The sequence below is a fragment of the Erythrolamprus reginae genome, chromosome 3 (assembly GCF_031021105.1).
Source record: "Erythrolamprus reginae isolate rEryReg1 chromosome 3, rEryReg1.hap1, whole genome shotgun sequence".
In the NCBI taxonomy this organism is placed as follows: Eukaryota; Metazoa; Chordata; class Lepidosauria; order Squamata; family Dipsadidae; genus Erythrolamprus; species Erythrolamprus reginae.
Window position 1 is genome coordinate 248,627,680 of NC_091952.1, and position 21,166 is coordinate 248,648,845.

General features: G+C 44.5%; 1 protein-coding gene across 3 annotated transcripts in view; it reads left to right on the top strand.

Annotated features, from left to right (window-relative positions):
- KHDRBS3 (KH RNA binding domain containing, signal transduction associated 3) overlaps positions 1-21,166 on the top strand; it is a 188,714-nt gene that overhangs the window by 48,771 nt on the left and 118,777 nt on the right. For all 3 annotated transcript variants that reach the window (XR_011558764.1, XR_011558765.1, XM_070748332.1), the window contains exon 2: positions 8,732-8,850. Coding sequence is in view for 1 of the 3 variants with exons in the window: in XM_070748332.1 (XP_070604433.1) it covers positions 8,732-8,850 (119 nt within the window). In the remaining 2 variants the exon portion in view is untranslated. The remainder of the gene's footprint in view (positions 1-8,731; positions 8,851-21,166) is intronic.

Here is a 21,166-nt window from a genome sequence, read left to right on the forward strand (position 1 = left end):
GCCTCCCGAAAAAGCACCTTGGGGACAAACTGAAAGAGCATCTCCATAAAGTGAAGGCGGAAGACCTCTTTGGATCTGATTGGCTGGGAGAAGTTAGCTGAAAAGATTAAAAGAATCTCATAAGAAGACACTGTATTGCTGTAGAGAAAACTATATGAACATGTTAATATACACAAGAGGGAGTAGTAGTTCCAAGCTTCTGGTTACTCATTGAGTACCTCATTGATATTTTTGATATCTGTCCTCAATAGAATAGAATAGAATTTTTATTGGCCAAGTGTGATGGGACACACAAGGAATTTGTCTTGGTGTATATGCTCTCAGCGTACATAAAATAAAATATACTTTTGTCAAGAATCATGTGGTACAACACTTAATGATTGTCTCATAGGGGTCAAATAAGCAATGAGGAAGCAATATTAATAAAAATCTTAGGATATAAGCAACAAGTTACAGTCATACAGTCAACATGGGAGGAAATGGGTGATAGGAATGATGAGAAAAACTAGTAGAATAGAAGTGCAGATTTAGTAGAAAGTCTGACAGTGTTGAGGGAATTATTTGTTTAGTAGAGTGATGGCGTTCGGGAAAAAACTGTTGTCTAATTGTCTTGGTGTGCAGTGCTCTGTAGCGACGTTTTGAGGGTAGGAGTTGAAACAATTTGTGTCCAGGATGCGAGGGGTCAGTAAATATAATAAACAATAATTGTAGCTTCTTGGACCTGAATTCAAATATTTCCAAACTTTTTTCCCCCATTATAGATTGAATAGTCCAGATTCGGGATGCATATTTTCAGTTCTTTCAAGATTTACATTTTATAAAGTACCTAGAATCCCGAAACAATTTCCCCATAAGAACCAATCTTTTTTTTGATGTACACATAATTGCATTTGAATTGGATTAAAGACTCAAGAGATATTGTTAGACAGAAAAGGGTTGGGGGCAGGTTAATGCACTGTTAAAGCTCTTTGTATGAACTTTAAGCAGATGTTTATCTTATCCACTACAAATCCTTGCAACGAGGAAAAAAAAGTAGTTTTACGAATCATTTGGGATGCGGAAATTAATGTCTTAAGTAAAACTTTCATTAGAGTAAAATCCTTTTTTTAGATTAAGGGAAACTCTGGGTTTGCATTTACTATATTAAGAGAAAAAGCCTATAGAAGCTATTGAAAAGAAATCTTTGTTATTAATAATCCCTAGGTTCAATATTATGGCTCTGGTCTTCTATTCTTTGCCAAGTCCATGTGATAAAGCTGACCGCTATAGGGCTTGTGGTTTCGCTACTTAAATGTTTACTAAAATCTGTGGTTCCGCTATTTTATCGTAGCTATTGATGGATGGAAACAATCTCTTGAAAAGCATTCACTTTAATGCAGGCAAAGCTCTCTCGCATAGAGCATTATAAAGATAGCAAGGCTCATGTCAATGGTCCTCGCGCAAGAAGATTAATTCTTTGAGGTTATCAAAAGAACTCATCTTTTGATCCATTATCCAAATGCGCTCGGCGATACTGCGGTCCGCAATAGGGTTTTATTAAAGAAAGAATCCTGGCTTAGCCTATTGTGCTCTGCGTAAAATTCGGTAATTCCTTTATTTGACCTGAATTTCGAGATATATCGTGTCCATGATCTAGGAACATGGGATTTTAATCCTTAGCATTATAAAAAAGACCTTAATCACACACACATCTATTATTTCTGAGCTAGGAGACTACATCAGAACATAAACCAGTATGTAATCTAGTGATTATAGAAAGCAAATCCTACTCATTCGACTTTGGAAATCTGATTAGAATCCCCTTGTTTTGGTCTATCCCCCTGTTCTATCTACTACTAAATCTGTATGCTGCACATGAAAATAGCCCACTGGGGACTTTGAGTGTTGCATTGATATCACCCAGTTTAAGAAAAACAGCGTTCGTGTGTTGATTTTGTGATAAGACACTCAGTCCTGTGTGCCTGGATTCTCCAGGTAGTGAAAAGGAGGAATTGATGGAATATACCAGTGATGGCGAACCTATGGCACAGACCACGAAAAGATACAGTGGTATTGACAAATGTGACATGTGATTTGTCCTTAGATTTACTATCATTGCAGCAGCCCCCATGGTCACATGATCAAAGCTCAACAAGCATGCATTTATGAAGATCGTAGTGTTTTCTGGTTTCATGCGTTCACCATTTGGATGGGTGTCAACAGACTCAAACTCAACCCAGATAAGACGGAGTGGCTGTGGGTTCTGCCTCCCAGGGACAATTCCATCTGTCTGTCCATAACCCTGGGGGGGGAAAAATTATTAACCCCCTCAGAGAGGGTCGGCAACTTGGGCGTCCTCCTTGATCCACAGCTCACATTAGAGAAACATCTTTCAGCTGTGGCGAGGGGGACGTTTGCCCAGGTTCGCCTGGTGCACCAGTTGCGGCCCGATCTGGACCGGGACTCACTGCTCACAGTCACTCATGCCCTCATCACCTCGAGGTTCGACTACTGTAATGCTCTCTACATGGGGCTACCTTTGAAGAATGTTCGGAAACTTCAGATCGTGCAGAATGCAGCTGCGAGAGCAATCATGGGCTTCCCAAGGTATGCCCATGTTACACCAACACTCCGCAGTCTGCATTGGTTGCCGATCAATTTCCAGTTACAATTCAAAGTGTTGGTCTTGACCTATAAAGCCCTTCATGGCATCGGGCCAGAATATCTCCGGGACCGTCTTGTGCCGCATGAATCCCAGCGACCGATTAGGTCCCACAGAGTTGGTCTTCTCCAGGTCCCGTCAACTAAACAATGCTGTTTGACGGGACCCAGGGGAAGAGCTTTCTCTGTGGCGGCCCTGACCCTCTGGAACCAGCTCCCCCCAGAGATTAGAACTGCCCCCACCCTCCTCGCCTTTCATAAACTCCTTAAAACCCACCTTTGCCGTCAGGCATGGGGGAATTGAAACATCTCCCCCGGGCCTATACAGTTTATGTATGGTATGTTTGTGTGTATGTTTGCTTTTAATAATGGGGTTTTTAGTGTTTCTCTTAAATTATTAGATTTGTTATATATTGTTTATTATTGCTGTGAGCCGCCCCGAGTCTACGGAGAGGGTCGGCATACAAATCTAATAAATAAATAAAATCTTTGGCAAGCTGGAGAAAAGGGAAAAGCTGGACTTGCTTAACATCTACATAATTCTCTTAAAACTTATAATTTTTCACTTAACAACTGTGGCAAAACAAAAGTAAAAGCTGACGTGACTTGTATTATATGGGCCTCGCTAAGGAATTGATATTCTGATCCCAGTTATGGTAGTACGTCAATGAATACCTACGAGACTGCCAGAATATCTCCGGGACCGCCTTCTGCCGCACAAATCCCAGCGACCGATTAGGTCCCACAGAGTTGGCCTTCTCCGGGTCCCGTTGACTAAACAATGTTGTCTGGCAGGATGCAGGGGAAGAGCCTTCTCTGTGGCGGCCCCGGCCCTCTGGAATCATCTCCCCCCAGAGATTCGAACTGCTCCTAACCTCCTCGCCTTCCGCAAAATGCTAAAGACTCATCTCTGCAGCCAGGCGTGGGGGGATTATCCTCCCCCCCTTTTCTCTGACCTCTATATTGATCAGCTGGACCGTGTGTGTATGACTGTGTAGTTAATGGGTTTTTTTATACATGTATTTTAATTCAGTTTAAATTTTAACATTAGATTTGTATTTTATTGTATTACTGCCTTGTTGTGAGCCGCCCGGAGTCTTCGGAGAGGGGCAGAATACAAATCTATTAAATTCAATTCAGTTCAATAACTGTAGCTTGATTAGGATATTGTTTCCTTCTTGTTAGTTCATGGATTAAGGTGTTGTTTACTATTTGATTCCTTCTCTGGTGTTAATCCTTGCTTCTCTGGGTGTTGATTGCTGGCAAAGAGATTTCTGGTCTCCATGTTTCTTTTTTCTTCCACAAAAATTAACTTGATAATGAGTCGAACAGCTGGAGTTTGCATTTCTGGCTTGTCACTTTATTTTTATTTGTATACACGCCTGTTCTATTTTTAAAGCATGGCTCTTTGTTAAATATATCAGAGGTGTATGACTATTATGCCCACAAATTCAAAGCTTATAACAACTACAGTGGTACCTCTACTTAAGAACGCCTCTACTTACAAACTTTTCTAGATAAGAACCAGGTGTTCAAGATTTTTTTGCCTCTTCTTAAGAACCATTTTTTATTTAAGAACCCGAGCCCGGAAAAAAATTCCCAGGAAATTCCCCCTTTAATCCCGGCCATCTCAGGCTTTTCTGGGCTGCCAGAGGAGCCTCTTGGTGGCACTTAAGGAGGCTTTGGCAGTCTGGAGTGAACAAAGTGTTTTCCTTTCTCTGGGCGCTTGGAGAGGGAATAAACCTCTGCCAGGGCCCATTGAAAAGAAATGCTCCCTTCACTCTGGGCAGCGACTGTCCTCCTCCTCTTCTTCCTTCTCCTCTTCCCATCCAAATTCCAAGCTTTTATTTCTTTCCTAATAGGTTTGCCCCACATTATGTGCTTTTACATTGATTCCTATGGGAAAAATTGCTTCTACTTCCAAACTTTTCTACTTAAGAACCTGGTCACGGAATGAATTAAGTTCTTAAGTAGAGGTACCACTGTAGTTGATAAAACTTTATCCCAGGATTTTTACTTGCATATTTTTTTATTTTTTAAAAATAGAATTTATTAATTTTTCAGTCTTTTTAGCTGCATATTTTTAGGCCACTCCATTTCGCCCATTTTGTAGAATGCTTGTAAAAAATATGTGCATAAAAGCACGTAATACTTTAAAACTTGTATGATCATTCCAAGCTAAATATATACGGCAGAGTGTAACATTAAAGGAAGAGATTAGCTATATGTGGATGCCCATTGGTACAAAATGCACTTCTGAGGCTGCCTTCCTTAAATAGAATTCTGGGTTTTAGATAAGCGTAAGGAAGAATTTTGAGAATGAAGGTACTTATATGTGTCCAGGAATAATGTTGCTGGATCCAATCTTGGTCAGTTACCCAGGATCAAAGTTTTTGTCTTTGAGCATAAAGTTTTTAGAATTCAAGACTCGCTTACCCAATATTTGTATATTGGATTTGTATGCCGCCCTGAGTCTGCGGAGAGGGGCGGCCTACAAATCCAATAGATTAAATAAATAAATAAATAAATAAATAAATAAATATAAATAAACAAATAAATATAAATAAATAAATAAATAAATATATGTGTGTGTGTATATATATATATATATATATATATATATATATATATATACAGTGATCTCTCGATTAGCGCGGGGGTTACGTTCCAAGACCTCCCGCGCTAACCGATTTCCGCGTTATACTGGATGCGGAAGTAAAAAACCTTCTGCGCATGTGCGCCATTTTTTTTCATGGCCGCACATGCGCAGATGGTGGAGTTTGCGTGTGGGCGGCGGGGAAGACCAAGGGAAGATTCCTTCAGCCGCCCAACAGCTGATCTGCTCCGCAGCGCGGAAGCAGCGAGGAGCCGAAGATGGGGTAAAGGCAAAGGGGAAACCCCATCTTCGGCTCCTCGCTGCTGCCGCGCTGCGGAGCGGATCAGGTGTTGGGCGGCTGAAGGAACCTCCCCTTGGTCTTCCCGCTTGCCGCTTGCCAGTCCACACACGCCCCCCTGGATGAGCCGGCCACAGGGGCGAGGGGTGGGGATGAAGGGGCAGGAGCAGCCAGGGAAGAAAATTTCAATGAATGACAATTTTGTTTAAATCACAAATGCGATTAACGTGAGCACAATATTCATATCCAAATAAACCTCCAACCAAAACATAAAGAGAAGGTAGTATTTGGATGGTACCTGATTAGAGTAATCCTCAAGTTCCTTTCGGCCGAGCAGCCAGGGAAGTCGAGCCAGGCGTGGCGGCGGCCTGCGCCGATGTTCCCCGCTGCGACGGAAGGCAGTCGCTTGGCTAGGGAGGCTCGGCCGAAAGCGGCTGGAGCGGCAGAGCCGAGCACGCCTTCCGCCCGGGAAGTCCTGCCCCTTCATCCCCACCCCTCGCCCCTGTGGTCGGCGGGAATGAAAGGGCAGGACTCCCTGGGTGGAAGGCGTGCTCGGCTCTGCCGCTCCAGCCCCTTTCGGCCGAGCAGCCAGGGAAGTCGAGCCAGGCGTGGCGGCGGCCTGCGCCGATGTTCCCCGCTGCGACGGAAGGCAGTCGCTTGGCCGGGGAGGCTCGGCCGAAAGCGGCTGGAGCGGCAGAGCCGAGCACGCCTTCCACCCAGCGATTGTTCCGCTGCCGCCAGCATGGCCTGGCTGGCAGCGGAAAATGTAACGGAGCCCACGGGGGATTCGCCTTCCTCCCACCCGCAGCCGAGACTGATTGTGGGCTCCTTCGCAACCTCGGAGAGCTTCCGGGGCATGAAAGCTCACGAAAACCAGGAAGCTCTCCGAGGTTGCGAAGGAGCCCACGATCAGTCGGCTGCCGGCGGGAGGAAAGCGAATGCCACGGGGCTGGGCTCGGCTCCCCCCTCGGCTCCCCCCCTTACCAGCCCCGCCGCGGAAGGCTCCATTCTGTTCCCTGCCGGCCCGATTGAGCGGCCGGCGGTCTCCATTCAGGGAACAGAATAAAAAAAAAATTTTAAAAAAAAAAAATTTTTTTTTTTTAAAATTTTTTTTTAAAATAATATTTTAATATTTTATTTTTTAAATAATATTTTTTGAAAAACCGCGTTGCAGCGTTTCGCGCTAATCGAGAACGCGCAAGTCGAGGGACCACTGTATATATATATATATACACGCACACATACATACATACATACATACATACATACATATATATATTGTTTTCGTAGATTTTCACGGGTACAGGTATGACGGTCTTGGTATATTCGGGTTTCTTCCCGTGTAGGATTTGGCAATTTCTGGCGACGTTTCGACGAGGTCTCACTTGTCATCTTCAGGCTGGTGTTTCTGTCCTTGTTCTCAGGCGAACACTGGGAGACCTGAGCTGCATTCCTTCTATAAATACTGGTGACTGGGTGTGGTTTGATGGCTCAGCAATTGCCTGCTATGTAGAAACTTCCTGGTGAGTCAGTGGGGTAACAATTGGGGTCGTTGATGTAGCTGAGGTATGCTGATTAGTTAATGGTTGTAGATTAGGCGTGATATCCTGAGTAGTTGGAACTTGCAGGCTACTTGATTGTTTTACAATGTGTGTTCTGAGTCTGGTTTCTATGGCTGGGATACGTTTGAGGGCTGATTTCCAGATGTCTGGTAAGCGAGAGGTATCATCCCGCTTGTTCATATTTTGGGGATGTTTTTCTATCTCGATGGCTTCCATCATTATTCTTTTGCTGTAGTGTTCTGTTTTGGAAATTAATTTGGTACTGTCGAAATCAATTTCATGTCCTGTAGTTTTGAAGTGTTGGAAAAGGGAGGAGGTTTTTTCTTTTTTCTTTAATGCATTCTTATGTTCTGCAACACGTGCATTTACTCTCCTGTTCGTTTGTCCAATATATGTGGCTGGGCAGATTTTACACGGAATTGATTTACAGTGAACCCTCGAGTTTCGCGTCCTCAAGGATCGCGAAAGGGCTATTTCGCGAGTTTTCAACCCGGAAGTAAACTCCACCATCTACGCATGCGTGCCCTTCCACGCATGCGTAGATGGTGGAGTTTCCCCGCCGGGCAGAGGCTTCCCTGGGTCTTCCCCCTCTTGCCCCCGTAAGACCCCAGCGGCGGCGCGAGCAACGGCGTGGGCGGGCGGGCGGCACGCGCGGGGACACCCCAGCTCGGCTCCCCAGCTGGGAAGCGGCCCCAGCAACAGCGTGGGCGGGCGGGCGGTGCCCGCGCGCTTGGGGACATCGCAGCTCGCTCCCCAGCTGGGGAGCCGAGCTAGGGAGTCCGGACCGCGCGCGTGTTGCTGGGGAAAGCGCGCGCGCTTGGGGAATCCCTAGCTCCGCTTCCCAGCTGGGGAGCGGAGCTAGGGATTCCCCAAGCGCGCGCGCTTTCCCCAGCAACGCGCGCGCGGTCCGGACTCCCTAGCTCGGCTCCCCAGCTGGGAAGCGGCCCCAGCAACAGCGTGGGCGGGCGGGCGGTGCCCGCGCGCTTGGGGACATCGCAGCTCGCTCCCCAGCTGGGGAGCCGAGCTAGGGAGTCCGGACCGCGCGCGCGTTGCTGGGGAAAGCGCGCGCGCTTGGGGAATCCCTAGCTCGGCTCCCCAGCTGGGGAGCGGAGCTAGGGATTCCCCAAGCGCGCGCGCTTTCCCCAGCAACGCGCGCGCGGTCCGGACTCCCTAGCTCGGCTCCCCAGCTGGGGAGCGGAGCTAGGGATTCCCCAAGCGTGCGAGCTTTCCCCAGCAACGCGCGGGCGGTCGGGACTCCCTAGCTCGGCTCCCCAGCTGGGAAGCGGCCCCAGCAACAGCGTGAGCAATGGGGTGGGCGGGCGCGAGCAACGGGGTGGGCGGGCGAAGGGCGGGCGGCAGTGGAAGCAAAAACACCATCTGCGCAAGCGCAGATGGTGTTTTTACTTCCGCACCGCTACTTCGCTAAAAATCGATCATCGCGTGGGGTCCTGGAACGGAACCCTCGCGATGATCGAGGGTTCACTGTATATGTTTCTTGGGCTGGATCTGATGGGAGTGGGAGCCTTGAGTGGGGAATATATTCCTCTAATGAAGTCTTGGCTGTTTAAATGAAGATACATTTGCTGTGGTTTAGGAAAGCTGATTCTAAAACAAGTTTTGTATTTCCTGTTACAGAAATTGATAAGTTCCAGAAAGGAGAAAGCAAAGAAGAAGAAAAGTTCATCGATGTAGTGATTAATAAAAATATGAAACTGGGACAAAAAGTATTAATTCCAGTAAAGCAATTTCCTAAGGTGAGTTGAACGCATAGACAAACTGATTTGCTGTTTTTCAGGTCATTGTATTTGATACAACTGTAGATTGTTTTATTTATTGTTTTATTTTATTTTTTAAAAAATATATTACCTAGGAATATTCATTCATTAGTAAAATCAAATAATAATTGATAATTATTGATAATTATAGACTATGGAGAGGGGCGGCATACAAATCTAATAAATAATAATAATAATAATACAGTGTTCCCTCAATTTCCGCAGGGGATGCGTTCCAAGACTGCCCGCGAAAATTGAATTTCCGCGAAGTAGAGATGCAGAAGTAAATGCACTATTTTTGGCTATGAACAGTATCACAAGCCTTCCCTTAACACTTTAAACCCCTAAATTGCAATTTCCCATTCCCTTAGCAACCATTTACTCACCATGGTTATTTATTAAAGTTTATTTTTAAAAATATTTATTAAAGGTGGATGAAAGTTTGGCGATGACATATGACGTCATCGGGCGGGAAAAACCATGGTATAGGGGGGAAAAACACGAAGTATTTTTTAATTAATATTTTTGAAAAACCGTGGTATAGACTTTTCGCGAAGTTCGAACCCGCGAAAATCGAGGGAACACTGTAATAATAATAATAATAATAATAATAATAATAATAATAATAATAATTAGAACTACGTAGTTATAAAATGTTCATGTTAGAAACCAATGCAAATAAACACTTTTTTTGATTGCAAAAAACATTATTGAAAAAGCTCTATAGCAGCATAAGAAGGGTGAAATTCTGAACAGTTTTTTGAATCTTTGTATTTTGTGAAACCGTCTTTTTTTTAGATCATTGTTTACTACTTTACGCAAAGATGATAGTTAAAACAACAAATATATCTGAATGAATAACTTCTATCCCTGAAAGTCCTAATGCTTGATTTGGATCAATTAATGTCGTTAAAAATCATTAAAATAGTTGAAAAAAATGTCATTCCAAAGGCGGCTAAGATTCCGTTTTGGTTTTTGGCATTATCTTTTGTAAGAGAAATGTAATTTTAATGAGCCCAGAAACCTATTTAGGTTTGTCATTTATTTATTCAATTCCTGTAGCTGTTCATCTCAGTCAAGGATTTTCAATTTAAAAAACCCTTAACAATCAAATTACAAGCGGTCCTGAACTTAGAACAGTTCATTTAGTCACCGTTCGAAGTTAATAATGGCACTGAGAAAAAAGACTTACGATTATTTTTCACATTAATGACCGTTGCAACATCCCCATGGTCACATGATTACATTCAGATGCTTGGCTAAGTGGTTCATATTTATGATAGTTGCAGTAGCCCAGGTTTTTGAAGTTGTTTTGTATTTTTTTCACCAACTTTACATCCATGCATATACCACAGTATCAACATGTTACACAAACATTTTCTCAATATATTATAAACAGATATCCTAAATTTGAACCTTTTATAATTTGATCTCCCGTCTGTTTTCCTTCTATATTCCGTGTTACTCCTCTCTATCTCCCTCTTCCCTCTGCCTTCTTTCTCCCTCTCTCTCTCTTACCTACTTCCCTCCTCCTTCCCTCCCCTTCTTTCCTACTTCCCTTTCCTCCTTCTTATCCTTCAATGAGTTCTTCTAATTTTAATCTGTTATGTAATTAACAGACGAGCTTTCCAGAACCCTAAATTTATTCCAACAGTGGTGCTATTCTTAAACTGACATCTTCTCTTTCTCTATAATTACCGTATATACTCGAGTATAAGCCGAGTTTTTTAGCCCCAAAAATGGGCTGAAAAACACAGCCTCGGCTTATACTCGGGTCATTGACAAAGTCACGAGGGCGACAAAGTCACGAGGGCGACATTGCTTGAGCCAGAGCGAGGAGGCACCAGCTTTTGTCCCCTGTCGCACGCCGTAGTTCCTCTCCCTAGCTCAAGCAAAGAAGGCAGCCATTTGCAATGGTGAGTCGGATTAAAAAGGCCCCCTGCTGTCAGATTCTCCTCCCCCTTCTTTGAAAGGATTTAAACTGTTTAAAAAATGGTATTTTGTGGTAGTTGCTGTCCTTGCTTGGATAGGATCTAATAATGTGTTAAGAGGCAGAGCTAGACAGGAATTCTTTTTCTATCTGTCTATCTTTCTATCTATCTATTTTTCTATCTATCTATTTTTCTATCTATCTATCTATCTATCTATCTATCTATCTATCTATCTGTATCTATTTCTATCTATCTATCTATCTATCTATCTATCTATCTATCTATCTATCTATCTATCTATCTATCTATCTATCTATTTGGTTTTCTATGCTGATAACCTCACAGCAGCTAATGCTGAAGCTCTTCTTTGGATACACTTATTTGTTTGTTTGTTTATTTATTTAATTGGATTTGTATGCAATCCCTCTCCAAGGACTCAGGGTGGCTCACAGCATATATAAAAACAGAACAATAATGTAAATCCAATTAATGATGAGAAGGAATCCAGTTTTGAAGGATTTTAACTCTTAGGTTTTAGCTTTGTTCCTGATCGAGCTACTTTTTTTACTTTTTAATTTATTGTTAATATTGTTAATTTGTTTACCCTCTTTTAAATTTACAGAGCTAGTTTACTGGTTTTCTTTAAAATAAATATTCTAAAACATGTCTCAATTAATGTAATTTTATTGTTTTCCATTTTTATAAGTTACCAGTAGCCACTGCATTTTCTAACCTCGGCTTATACTCGGGTCAATACGTTTTCCCAGTTTTTGTGGCAAAAATAGGTGCCTCGGCTTATACTCGGGTCGGCTTATACTCGAGTATATACGGTAAATATATAATACATTCTTTTAGGTATGACTGCTATTTAATGCTGCCTCTTTCCTCCTATTTTTGTCACCTGGGTCTGCCACCTTTAGTTTTAAATTTTCTTTCAAACTATTCACCATTGCTTACCTTCCAAATTTCCACATTCTCTTGTACCTCTTAACTTTAGGCCTTACTCCAACAATTGCCTACTTCACTGTTGATCATAGGAGAAGGGCGGCCTAGAAATCAAATAAATACATAAATAAATAAATATTTTTGGGGAGCTTGGCAAGTAGCTCAACTTTACAAGTGGCTGAAACATCCTGTGGTCATGTTGCTGTAATTTATTATGCTTTTTGCTGGATTACGGTGTTTTCAGATGGTTTCTGGCCAAATAAAAAAAGGTTCACAGGAATACATGGATTCTCTTAATGACCATTGCAAAAAAAAAAAAAGTCATAACATTGGATCTGGTCATGCGTGGACCCTAACTTACAACTTTTGTAACTTAATGACAAAACTGAGTTGCATTACGGTTATGAATCAAGGGCTTTCTGTAGAAGAAATCCTTCAGAACATTGTGATCAGCAGAGAATGCTCGATTCTGCACATCCCTTGGCTAGAAAATAAATTAAACGATGATTTGAATTAAGAATGTAGACAGCTATTTAATCCTGATGGTTATATATGCAGTAGTATGGCTTTTGACACTTGTGACAGATGCTTCCAGCCATACCTCAGTATGCCCTTAATTACATTTCTGTTCCAGTTTAAATTTAACGAAACAGCTGAGGGTGGCTGATCCATTTGTGTGCGTTCGCAGGCACACCTTTTTATAAAAGGAAGAACTTGAGGTTTATTAGAATTGATCGCCTTATAGCAGTGGTGGAGAACCTTTTTTGGTTCACGCCCACATCCATTCCCTCCCCCCCTGCACATTTATTTATTTATTTATTTATTTATTAGATTTGTATGCCGCCCTTCTCCGTAGACTCGGGGCGGCTAACAACAATAATGAACAGCATATAACAAATCTAATGTTTAAAAGAATTAAAAACCCTTATTTAAAAACCAAACATACACACAAACATACCATGCATAAATTGTATAGGCCTAGGGGGAAAGGAATATCTCAATTCCCCCATGCCTGGCGACAGAGGTGGGTTTTAAGGAGCTTACGAAAGGCAAGGAGGGTGGGGGCAATTCTGATCTCTGGGGGGAGCTGATTCCAGAGGGTCAGGGCCACCACAGAGAAGGCTCTTCCCCTGGATCCCACCAAACGACATTGTTTAGTCGATGGGACCCGGAGAAGGCCACCTCTGTGGGACCTAACTGGTCGCTGGGATTCGTGCGGCAGAAGGCGGTCTTGGGGGGATTCTGGTCCGATGCCATGTAGGGCTTTATAGGTCATAACCAACACTTTGAATTGTGACTGGACAGGGTAACACCTCATGTGCCTTCCGATTTGGCTCCGTGTGCAACCTGTAGCACATGTCACATAGGTTTGTCCCATAGGTTTGTCTTTGATTGGATTGGATTGGATTGGATTTGTATGCCGCCCCTCTCCGTAGACTCGGGGCGGCTAAGAACAGTAGTAAACAGCATATGACAATCCAATATAAACAGTTAAAAGCCCCTATTTTAAAACCAACATACACACAAACATACCATGCATAAATTGTATAGGCCTAGGGGGAAAGGAATATCTCAATTCCCCCATGCCTGACGACAGAGGTGGGTTTTAAGGAGCTTATGAAAGGCAAGGAGGGTGGGGGCAACTCTGATATCTGGGGGGAGTTGGTTCCAGAGGGTCAGGGCCACCACAGAGAAGGCTCTTCCCCTGGGTCCCATCAAACGACATTGTTTTGTTGACGGGACCCGGAGAAGGTCAACTCTGTGGGACCTAACTGGTCCCTGGGATTCGTGCAGCAGAAGGCGGTCCCTGAGATATTCTGGTCCGGTGCCATGAAGGGCTTTATAGGTCATAACCAACAATTTGAATTGTGATTGGAAATTGATCGGCAACCAATGCAGACTGCGGAGTGTTCGTGTGACATGGGCATATTTGGGAAAGCCCATGATTGCTCTCGCAGCTGCATTCTGCACGATCTGGAGTTTCCGAACACTTTTCAAAGGTAGCCCCATGTAGAGAGCATTGCAGTAGTCAAACCTTGAGGTGATGAGGGCATGAGTGACTGTGAGCAGTGACTCCCGGTCCAAATAGGGCCACAACTGGTGCACCAGGCGAACCTGGGCAAACGCCCCCCTCGCCACAGCTGAAAGATGTTTCTCTAATGTGAGCTGTGGATTGAGGAGGACGCCCAAGTTGCGGACCCTCTCTGAGGGGGTCAGTAGTTCCCCCCCAGGGTAATGGACGGACAGATGGAATTGTCCTTGGGAGGCAGAACCCACAGCCACTCCGTCTTATCAGGATTGAGTTTGAGTCTGTTGACACCCATCCAGACCCCAACAGCCTCCAGACACCGGCACATAGCCTTATAGCAATAAAAATCCAATGCAATTCAGAATAGAGTTGGAAGGGACCTTGGGAGGCTTTCTAGCCCAACCCCGTGCTCAAATTGCCGATGATTACAGCTTATTTTACTAATAGCAAAGGGAAAACTGGTTCAGTCACAACAGTGAATTATAACCTGATACACTAGCCACGATGCTTCTGTTCTTTGGGAGGACTCAAAGGAGCTGTGTCTGTTGCTATGTAATTTCAAAATCGGAGGGGGGGGGATGACTTTCTAAATTGCTTGCATCAAGTAACAAAACTAAGAGTTTAATATTTCCTAATTGATGCTTTGGGTCGGCCTGCCATGTTCAGCCTCCAGATTTATATCTTAAAGTAGCTGCTTGACATTGTGGAATAGATTTCTTGCATGGTTTACTGTAAATGAATAATTCCTCGTTTTACAAATGCACCAAAGATTTATTTATCCTGCTTTGCCTTAATAAGCGCACCTAGCCGAATATTTCAGGCCGTTCGGTTGCTGCAAAAAGAAGACTCGTAATCATTAAATCGTGACAGGGCTTGGATTGTATTGACCAGTGTTCCATTAAACTGAAAACTAGATCTTTATGTATGTTAACTACGGAGCACATTTCAAGCAATGATCGTTTCTAATAAAGCGAGGGAATTGTTGACAAGGCATTAAGGATGTCTGGAGGGGTTGTTTTTTTTAATATTCTAACTAAATGAGTCTATAGAATCTATAGAATAAAGTTTAATAACAGTGCCCCTACTCCCTTCCCAATAACCGTCACAGCTTCCTCAAAGATTAAAAGTTTGCAAATGCTGCTGAATTTTTGCTGTTAACCCCTATAAAGATTAGATTACATTAGAATAGATTTATTGGATTTATATGCCGCCCCTCTCCGTAGACTCGGGGCGGCTCACAACAATGGTAAACAAAACATAGTAACAAATCTAATATTTCGCAATCTAAATTACCGTTTTAAGTTAAAAAATCCAAAAGAGCCCCAATATATAAAAAACAAGCACACAATCGAATCATACACAAAAACTACATGGGCAAGGGGGAGATGTTTCAATTCCCCCATGCCTGACGGCAGAGGTGGGTTTTAAGGAGTTTCCGAAAGGCAAGGAGGGTGGGGGCAATCCTAATCTCTGGAGGGAAGTTGGTTCCAGAGGGTCGGAGCCACCACAGAGAAGGCTCTTCTCCTGGGTCCCGCCAAACGACATTGTTTAGTCGACGGTACCCGGAGAAGGCCAACTCTGTGGGACCTAACCGGTTGCTGGGATTGGTGCGGCAGAAGGGGGTCCCGGATATATTCTGGCCCGATGCCATGAAGGGTTTTATAAATTGTCCAAATCTCACAGAGAAGCCATATTACCGTATATACTCGAGTATAAGCTGACCCGAGTATAAGCCGAGGCACCAGTTTTTGCTGCAAAAACTGGGAAAGTTTATTGACCCGAGTATAAGCCGAGGTTAAAAAATGCAGTGGCTACTGGTAACTTATGAAAATGGAAACCAATAAAATTACATTAATTGAGACATCAGTAGATTAAATGTTTTAGAATATTTATTTTAAAGAATACCAGTAAACTAGCTCTGTAAATTTAAAAGAGGGTCAACGAAAGCAATCTGGTAATAACAATAAATTAAAAAGTAAAAAAAGTCTCTTTTCCCAACTTCTGATGGGCCCATGTTTTGCCCTCCCCAGGTTCCAAAGACTTCCCTGGAGCCAGGAGGGTAAAAATATCCTTCCCCATCCTCCCAGAGGTTCTCTGGAAGCCAAAAATGCCCTCCCGGAGCCTCTGCTGGCCCACACACATGCACGTTGGAGCTGAGCTAGGGCAACAGCTTGCGTGCCAGCAGATATGGCTTCATGTGCCACTTGTATCACCCGTGCCATAGGTTCGCCATTACTGATTTAAATTATAACATTTCTTTAAGCCTTTGGGGATTCTCTTTTGACAATATCTTGGTCCCTTAGAGTTCTGCGGACCACAGGTTGAAAACCCACCGCCTATATTAAGAGGCAGCCTTTGTGGAATTGACCTCCTCCAGTTTGGTTGGGCTTTTTCTCCCATAATTTCCGATCACAATTCAAAGTGTTGGTTATGACCTATAAAGCCCTTCATGGCATCGTACCAGAATATCTCCAGGACCATCTTCTGCCGCACGAATCCCAGCGACCAGTTAGGTCCCACAGAGTTGGCCTTCTCTGGGTCCCGTCGATTAAACAATGTCATTTGGTGGGACCCAGGGGAAGAGCCTTCTCTGTGGCTGCCCCGACCCTCTGGAACCAACTCCCCCCAGATATCAGAGTTTCCCCCACCCTCCTTGCCTTTCGTAAGCTCCTTAAAACCCACCTCTGTCGTCAGGCATGGGGGAATTGAGACTTTCCCTTCCCCCTAGCCTTATAAAATTTATGCATGGTATATCTGTATGTATGATTGGTTTCTTAAATTGGAGTTTTTTAAAATTACTTTTAATATTAGATTTGTTTATATTGTCTTTTTATTGTTGTTAGCCGCCCCGAGTCTGCGGAGAGGGGCGGCATACAAATCTAATAAATAAATAGATAGATAGATAGATAGATAGATAGATAGACAGACAGACAGACAGACAGACAGACAGACAGACAGACAGACAGACAGGTCTTTGGCACTAAATTCCCAACCAACCCAGATTGGGGGAGGCTACACATAAAGTATGAGAGGATTCAGAGTTTAAATCATTGATGAATGCACTGGTGTAAAAGGAGACTGCACTACCCCATCCCGCTCCCGAATTCAATAACAATGAAAATGGTGCCACACCAATCATTATAAACTTATCTTTTTATTGATTCCAATAACATAACTTTCCATTCATTTACTGGTTTTTCATGTAACATTTTCATGATTTTTACATGAAAATTGACAAGGTCTAACCTCAAATTAAACAACAAGGCTCCATCTTTATGGGATTTTGGGCTTTTCTCTTGTGGACTGCAGTAGGATCATCTCTGGGGAGATTCCAGCAGTAACCAGCAAACAGGGTTGGACTCCATTTCCCTTGGTATCTTTTCTTGTGCCTGCAAGGACATGGGGTGAGGTATCATCAATATGCCGATGATACCCAGCTTTACATCTCCACCCCATGCCCAGTCAACGAAGCGGTGGAAGTGATGTGCCGGTGCCTGGAGGCTGTTGGGGCCTGGATGGGTGTCAACAGACTCAAACTCAACCCGGATAAGACGGAGTGGCTGTGGGTTCTGCCTCCCAAGGACAATCCCATCTGTCCGTCCATCACCCTGGGGGGGGAATCATTGCCCCCCTCAGAGAGGGTCCGCAACTTGGGCGTCCTCGATCCACAGCTCACATTAGAAAACCATCTCTCAGCTGTGGCGAGGGGGGCGTTTGCCCAGGTTCGCCTGGTGCACCAGTTGCGGCCCTATCTGGACCGGGACTCATTGCTCACAGTCACTCATGCCCTCATCACCTCGAGGTTCGACTACTGTAATGCTCTCTACATGGGGCTACCTTTGAAAAGTGTTCGGAAACTTCAGATCGTGCAGAATGCAGCTGCGAGAGCAGTCATGGGCTTACCTAGGCATGCCCATGTTTCACCATCACTCTGCAGTCTGCATTGGCTGCCAATCAGTTTTCGGTCACAATTCAAAGTGTTGGTTATGACCTTTAAAGCCCTTCATGGCATCGGACCAGAATATCTCCGAGACCGCCTCCTGCCGCACGAATCCCAGCGACCGATTAGGTCCCACAGAGTGGGCCTTCTCCAGGTCCCGTCAACTAAACAATGTTGGTTGGCGGGCCCCAGGGGAAGAGCCTTCTCTGTGGCGGCACCGGCCCTCTGGAACCAACTCCCCCCGGAGATTAGAACTGCCCCTACTCTTCCTGCCTTCCGTAAACTCCTTAAAACCCACCTTTGCCGTCAGGCATGGGGGAACTGAAACATCTCCCCCTGGGCATGTTTAATTTATATATGGCATGCTTGTGTGTACGTCTGTTAGTATATGGGGTCTTTTTTAAATCTTTAAATATTTTAAATCTGTCAGATTATTTATGATTTGTTTCCACGTGTTGTGAGCCGCCCCGAGTCTTCGGAGAGGGGCGGCATACAAATCTAAGTAATTAATTAATAAATAAATAAATAAATAAATAAATAAATGTCCTGGTGGAATCTCTCCCCATGCTCATCACTCACTGCCCTACAATTCAAAGGGAAATAGTATAAATGTAAGTGTAAGAAGTGAATTTTCATTGGCATGTTTTACACCAAGTGTTTCATTGGACCTGAGCAAATTTCCCATGTGTTTTTCATAGTCATCTGCCTTGCTGTTCCCAAAGTGAAGATAAATTTATATACTTCCACGTGGTACCATTTTCATTGTTCTTCTGTACTTTGTCGAGTCACTAGACACCTCTCTCCCTTGTAGGCAAATATACCCGCTGCCTGTGTATAAATCTTTATTGTGAAATATAATAATAATAATAATAATATAATAATAATAATAATAATAATAATAATAATAATAATAATAATATATTAGATTTGTATGTCGCTCCTTTCTGAAGACTCGGGGCGGCTCACAACAGTGATAAAAACAGTATAACAATGGGACAAATCTAATAATAAAAATATATAAAACCCCCAATAATTAAAAACCATACAGCACATACACACCAAACATGAACTATAAAAAGCCTGGGAGATATGTCTTTGTTCCCCCATGCCTTGCGATATAGGTGGGTCTTGAGTAACTTGCGAAAGACAAGGAGGGTGGGGGCCGTTCTAATCTCTGGGGGGAGTTGATTCCAGAGGGTCGGGGCTGCCACAGAGAAGGCTCTTCTCCTGGGGCCCGCCAAATGACATTGTTTGGTCGACAGGACCCGGAAAAGGCCAACTCTGTGGGACCTTACTGGCTGCTGGGATTCGTGCGGTAGAAGTCGGTTCCGGAGGTATTCTGCTCCAATGCCATGTAGGGCTTTAAAGGTCATGACCAACACTTTGAATTGTGACCGGAAACTGATCAGCAGCCAGTGCAGGCCACGGAGTGTTGTAGAAACGTGGGCGAATCTAGGAAGCCCCACAATAGCTCTCGCGGCCGCATTCTGCACGATCTGAAGTTTCCAAACACTTTTCAAAGGTAGCCCCATGTAGATTACCCCATTGCAGTAATCGAACCTCGAGGTGATAAGGGCATGAGCGACTGTGAGCAATGACCCCCTGTCCAAGTAGGGCCATATGTTGAAAACCTGAACCAACCAGCACTTTTATCATCTGTTTTCTAATTCATCTAATCAAAATATGTAAAATTAACACATTTTATCTCTGAGGTTGATAATTTGTTAGACCAGTGATATAAATAGTTTTGAATGAAGGATCCATAGCTTTATTTCCTCCATTGTGCGTTCTATGGTTTGTATTGTCTCCGTCCTATTTGTTCCTTAGCTAGTTAAACGTTGATAAGCATCTTCTCTTTTTGTTAAAACAAACAATCAAATCCAGGGTCTAAGGAGCAAATGCGTTTTTCCAAATGGCAGTTTATAATCTCTCAAATCATCCAACCAAAGTAATAACAACATGCCAAAGTAATAACAATGAATTCAGGGCTTCAATCATTTTAGCGAGATCTGAGTGATGCCGTGAAGATGTTATTAGTCATGATAGCGCAGAAATGGCCTTCGAATAAACAAATTTATGGAAATTGATCTCTCGAAATGAAACCTGGCATACAAATCGGAGGGAAGATAGCTTGTTGGTGGCTGCATTTTCTCTCCGCCACGTCTGGTTCAGCGGTGGGTTGCTCCTGGTATGGCCTGGTTCTGCGAACTGGTGGTGGCAGTGGTGGGAGGCTCCGCCCACTTTTCCGGGACGCTTCTGAGCATGTGAAGGAGCGTGTGCTCACGAGCGAACCGATAGCAATGGGATTTAGTACCTACTACTGGTCTGGTTCTATAAAACTTATAAGAGATGTGTACAACTGTACGTTACAATATTTACAGCTGTAACAGTTGTGACAGGATGGTATTTCTTGTCTATCAGATTCCCCCTCAATATGTTGTCACCCATTGGGCTGTTGTTGTCACTAGCAATATGTTATCATTATTATTATTATTTATTAGATTTGTATGCTGCCCTTCTCCGAGGACTCGGGGCGGCTCACAACATACAAAAACAACTGCTCGGAAACTTCAGATCGTGCAGAATGCAGCTGCGAGAGCTATCATGGGCTTTCCTAAATATGACCATGTCACACCAACACTCCGCAGTCTGCATTGGTTGCCGATCAGTTTCCGGTCACAATTCAAAGTGTTGGTTATGACCTATAAAGCACTTCATGGCATCGGACCAGAATATCTCCGGGACCGCCTTCTGCCGCACAAATCCCAGCAACCAGTTAGGTCCCAACAGAGTTGGTCTTCTCCAGGTCCCGTCGACTAAACCAGCGTTTCCCAACCGGTGTGCCGCGGCACACTAGTGTGCCGCGAGACACAGCCAGGTGTGCCGCAACAGCGACAGCTGGGCGGGGAGCTGCCGGTGCCTCCGACCTCCCGGCTCCTGCCCGATGCCGCGGTTTCTGGCGCTCTCCTGCTGCGCCCCAAAGAAGGAAGGCAGGAAGAAAGAGAGCTTCATTCTTCCTGCCTTTTTCCCGCCTTCAATGGCGTTGGCGGCAAGTGTCCTTTGGGGCCCGGTGGGAGGGCACTCGCAGCGGAAACAGGCTGCCGGCTGCAGCGGCCCCGGGCACCGTTCCCTGTAGGCTGCGCACGCCAACGCACCCCAAAATGCCCCCCCGCGCACCCTTTTCAAGGGGCGCACAGGGAGCCGCGGCCACCCGCCCGCCTGCCCGATTTCCCTCCGCGCGGCTGGGGACGCGGATCCACCGCCCTCGCCAGCCCGATCTCCCTCCACCCGAGTGGGGAGGTGGATTCGCCGCCCCCGCCAGCCCGATTTCCCTCCAGTGGCTGATCTCCCTCCGTGGGGGGGGGCGACGAACCGACGACCAGGGGCTGTCCGTCCGTGTTGGGTGGTGCAGGGCAGGCACAGGCAGCCCCAGGGGAGAACAAGGGAGGG